Below are 4989 nucleotides of genomic sequence, written 5' to 3' on the forward strand. Positions count from 1 at the left end.
ATTCCAATACTTTACCTTACACACTAGGTGTGTGCGGAAAAGTAAAATAGTTTCGATGAAAATTCGAAATGTGTTCGTGGTACCTTTCACTTCAATGAAGAGTTTGAATGGTGAAAGAAGACCGTGAATGTTGCTATTCATGCAAAAATCCTTGAAATTTTTTCGAAACACCGTAATAATTGGAACAATTACAGTTTTCCATACCATCTGAATAAAGTGGATCTGAATAAACCAGTTCATCTGTAAAATGTCATACGTGTAATATGCGTTGTTGAATGAGTTAAGATGACTTATCACAGCTTGAATTTGATTTTGGATTTGGTTTCGAAATCGATTTAGTCGTTCCATATTGAATATTTTACACATTTTCACACTTGAACACATATATTTAATTGCATAAAAATTTTAGATTATTTGATTTAGATTAGATTTGGGCTGAAAAGCCAAGTAACTATTAACAATTCTATTTTTTTAAAAATGTCATGTTTCTATTTCATTTTCCCCACTATTCAAATGAAAATCTGTTGTGAAATACAATATGATCGCTAAAAACCAAGGGACAACAATTAAAACGACCTGCTTGCTGAGTAGACAATAACTAACTATTTGTATTTATTTAAATCAGTTTCCTTTGTACTTATGGATTAAACATCCATTTACAACAAAATCATACGAAAAATCGCAACTAAATTGGGTACAAAGACATTGATATATTGGATTTGATCGAAATATTGATAAGTTATTTAATTCAAGAGTAGGAAACTCACTGAAAAACTATATCACACTGACATAAAATAGTTTAAAATATCGAATTCTATCATTCATCCATTAAGATCGGAGGAGTTTAAATGACTTTAACTGATATTCTTCGAATAGAGTAATGTCTTTGACATTTTCGTACAATGAATTGTAGCTTGTTATAAAAATAAACATTTGTCGATAGAATGTTTGCGCGCCTTTTCACATTTGTTCGTGTTGTGCGGCGGTGCTATTGACGCATATTGCGCCAATTATCCACAAGCCCGGATAGCTCAGTCGGTAGAGCATTGGACTTTTAATCCAAGGGTCGTGGGTTCAAGTCCCCCTTCGGGCGCTCTTTTTTTTATTTTCGCTTTTCACCTGCTCCTTTCATCGTTTTTTATATTCGCATCGCAAAAACAGATTTTTTAGCGATAAAATACCGAAGCTTGTATACTTTGAAGAGAGAAAAGCTTGTATACTTTTTTAGTTTTGAATACATAAAGAGCAAAGAAGTAAAGAAAAGTTCCAAAAGTTCTAGTGATAGAACTTTGAATTGAAATAAACTACGTGTAAATCTATATTTTAATCAAGGATCTTATTTATTTGATTTCATGATTGAAATTAAGATTTGAAAATGATGAGAGACCACGAGGAAGGACATATAACATTTACAAAATGTCGTTTTTCGAACAAAGCCAATGTCGAAAATAAAGAAGAATAACCATTCCATATTTTTTCCCATAGTTTGGAAGGGGATCTAGCTGAAAGTCTGTCGCAGTTGAAGACTGAATCTTAAGCAAACAATTCGAAAGAACAAGTCGAAATATCATCAAATGATTTAATATTTAAAAATTAAAAGCAGAGAAAATGATTCCTTAAATATAAGATTGGTTTCATAATAAAGTCTAATACAAAAGATATCAATTATTCAAGTACCCCGGATATTGAAGTTCGGGTGCTCTTCTTTTTTTATTCCAAATCATTTTTATTTCATAGAATTTCGCCTTTTTTGAAGTAAATTCCAAATTATTTGAATAAATTCCGCATTTTCAAGACATTTGTAAATCGATCTACTTTTTTCTCTTAATTTTTAGTGTGTAGAAATGATCATGATTCCAAATTCTGTTTTTTTTTCGGAAATAGATTTGTTCCGAGTTTTCGTAGAAAATCAAAAATCATTTCTCGACAATTTGTTTCATTCAATTCATGAAATCTGTATAATTTCACCGTTTTTATTCAATAAATTTGCACAATTTAAGATATAGTTAATCAATTCCAATTAAAAATTCAATACTAGCCCATGAGCCATAGTCTGCGAGTCATTCCGAATTAGTTCCATTCTAGTATAACGTGAGCGATCACCAAGTATGCTGTTACAAGTAAAACGTTCCCGATCATCACTGGAAATCCAATTCTGTGTGGAAAAGTATCATTAGAATTGAATTCGGTACTTTGTATGTGAAAACTGAAAAATACCGAAAATATTGAAAAAACGTAATTTTATGTCCGAGTTTTTCAGCGAGACCGGCACACACGATGTTCGATGATGCACCATATAGGCTGCCATTTCCACCGAGTGTCGGTCCAAAAGCCAACGCATAGGCCATCGGTTGAACTGGTAGACTTAGCGCTTTATTTTCGGCCAATGACACGACAATTTTTACCATCATTGCTGTCACTGGTATTGAATCTACTACCGATGATGTCAATGCTGATACCTGTTGAAGCAAAATCATATTTAATGCAACAGAAATCAAGCAGTTTTGTTCCAAATGAAAATTTACTAACCCACAATACAATGACAATAGCCAATGCCAGGCGATATTCTTCATCAACCAATAGAATGAGCTCTTCCGTCTGTTTTCCAATCCAATGAATCAGTCCCATTCTCGCTACGCATTCCATCGTTATGAACATGGCACCGAAAAATATGAGCGTTATCCATTCAACACGTTGCATGACTGAATCTAAATTACAACTTATGGTTTTAGTATAAAAAATAATGTAAAAAATTCAATTGTCATAATGCGCTCATACTCGGAAATTAGAAGCAGTAAAATGACTCCGGTGAATGCCGACCAGCCCAATGTCATCCGCTGTATACTCGGTATTGACTCTATGAAGAATAAAGCGATGATGAATGCCATCGTTGCGCCAGATTTTTTTAGCAGTATCTTATCCTTGATTGGATACTGAAAATATTCACAAATTCATCCCAAATTAAGTCAATGAAATTCGAACTGATTTTTTAAAGACAAAAACACATACCATTCTCTTCAGTTGTCTTAATGTGCTTTGGAATTTGCTATTGCTATTGGTTGACATTTGGTCAAACGATGTGATGTTCTCTGTTTCCCTTCGTAATGTTGCGATTTTGTTCTCTAAAATTCGTATCAATGCATTCAGTTTGTTATTATTTTTAATCGAATCCAAGCACTTTTGCCATGCTTCCATCTCTAAGCTCGATGTATGTTGTGGCTTTAGTATCTCATGTATACTACGATGTTGCATTCTCAATTGGAAATTTGTTTGAATGAGCGCTATGACGACGCCAAAGCATGTGTGCATGGTGAATGTTAGGAATGTGATGTTTTGTTTTGAAATGTAACTATTTCCGGTGATCAGTAAATTTGGTGGATGACCAATGAGTGTAGTAAGGCCCGCTATGTTGATGTTTAGAATAATGAATGGCAACACCGGTACCGGATTCAGACCCAAGCATTCGAATAGCTTAATTGTGATTGGTGTCATCAACATAATTGTCGTCACATTATCTAAGAACATCGAAATGAAGGCACTTATCGCACAGAGTATGGTGATCAAACGCCAGATACGACCACGGCTTAACTAGTTGCAAAGAGAATCGATTTACTTCGGAGGTGAGGAATGTAAAAAAGAAATACTTACTTGAAACGTATAGACAGCGATATAGTCAAATATGCCGGTGTCAATGAGAATGGCGACCATGACCATCATCGAAAATATCAACAGCAATGTCTCGTAATCAATCCACTTAATCATATCATCCATGCTTGGCCGATCTTGAAGCGCCGCCAATGTTCCAATGGATGCAAATGCTGCTAATAACGCAGCCAACGTTCGATGAACGACCTATTTGACAACATAAATGAAAATTATTTTTGACAAAAGTAAACCTTCACATCTCACCTCTGATATGATCAAAACATTCAACGATATGAGAATGATTGCGCCACAAATCGCTCCGATTTGCTTATCCATTGAATGTGCATCGACGTACATATGAAATGAGACAGCATCTTGTGCATTTGTTGTGAATTGCATTGATAAATTAAGTTGCGTGATATTTGAGTTAATTTTTAAACAAAATTCAACTTTATCCAGTTTAGTCTGGTCAGATCCCGATCTTTCTACATTAAAATACTTTGTAACACGTTCATCGTCGATTAGCACATCAATTGTGACGCTATCACATGATGTATTTGTTGGCTTTGTCAGCGGGCCGATTAAATTTACACTGATCTTTGAGCCAATTTCATCACTGCGATAATTCAAGGCTAAATCAATAAAATTTCCATGAGATAGTGATAAAAATAAATATGAAGTAAAAATGATACGATTTACCTTTCGTTTTATTGGGTTGAACGACAATGTCGTATCTCGTTAAGTTTTTCTCTTGAACTGTCAATAGTTGATAAGCCATAAATGCCCATAAAACTGCAAATATGATGTATTTGATTAAGTTGACACTCCCTTGCGCCGATGTCTCTGTATTTTTGCCATTTTTCGAGTGCAACAGCTCAGTTTGTACTGAAGAAGCTCCAGTTTCTATGGAAGGAATATGATTTTTTTCTCGGTTAGAAACTTGGAGGTGTGGGCAATTTTTGTACTCAGTTGCGACACTTAAAAAAATATTCCAAATCTAAATGAAATAGATGCCCGCACATTTCTGATGTCTCTGACAACTCTTTTTTCTCACCGAGAAACCTTTTCGATTGACACATTTCATTGCAAAATACTCACCAGGGAAGACTTCCACAATATTATCGGTTTTTTTAGTTTTCTTACCAAAAAAAGCCTGCAGTACTATACCTTGAATGTGTTGTAATTCTTCTCGATATTCAAAGAGAATTGGATCATTTCGAATTGCTTCGGGAAATTGTTGCCAAGCTAACAATGCTTCGTCGCACATCCCGTTTGTATGTGACATCCTTGCTTTTACTCTATTTTTTCAGCAAATCTCAATGAACTGACAAGCTGATGCTTATC

The 4989-nt window shown here is 34.5% G+C and overlaps 1 protein-coding gene and 1 non-coding gene across 4 annotated transcripts; one reads left to right on the forward strand and one right to left on the reverse strand.

Moving 5' to 3' along the window:
* The first annotated feature begins 1020 nt into the window (after positions 1 to 1020).
* On the forward strand, positions 1021 to 1093 carry Trnak-uuu. The gene has a single exon. It is a non-coding gene; the product is annotated as a tRNA-Lys (tRNA).
* Positions 1094 to 1936: 843 nt separating this feature from the next.
* On the reverse strand, positions 1937 to 4989 carry LOC116341672 (P protein-like). 3 transcript variants are annotated; one of them, XM_031768877.1, is made up of 9 exons: positions 4813 to 4989; positions 4345 to 4548; positions 3910 to 4277; positions 3649 to 3852; positions 3010 to 3588; positions 2779 to 2933; positions 2530 to 2719; positions 2218 to 2459; positions 1937 to 2155 (listed from the first exon to the last, which is right to left on the reverse strand). In XM_031768877.1, the coding sequence occupies exons 1-9, from the start codon at positions 4928 to 4930 to the stop codon at positions 2071 to 2073; spliced, it is 2145 nt and encodes a 714-aa protein (XP_031624737.1). In that variant the 5' UTR covers positions 4931 to 4989; the 3' UTR covers positions 1937 to 2070. The 3 variants fall into 3 exon arrangements, with proteins under 3 accessions (XP_031624737.1, XP_031624736.1, XP_031624738.1); XM_031768876.1 differs by having other exon boundaries at positions 4744 to 4989; XM_031768878.1 differs by lacking the exons at positions 1937 to 2155; positions 2218 to 2459 and having other exon boundaries at positions 2578 to 2708; positions 4744 to 4989.

The sequence above is a fragment of the Contarinia nasturtii genome, unplaced genomic scaffold (assembly GCF_009176525.2).
Source record: "Contarinia nasturtii isolate CC-2019 unplaced genomic scaffold, AAFC_CNas_1.1 Cnas_scaffold_745, whole genome shotgun sequence".
Lineage (NCBI taxonomy): Eukaryota > Metazoa > Arthropoda > Insecta > Diptera > Cecidomyiidae > Contarinia > Contarinia nasturtii.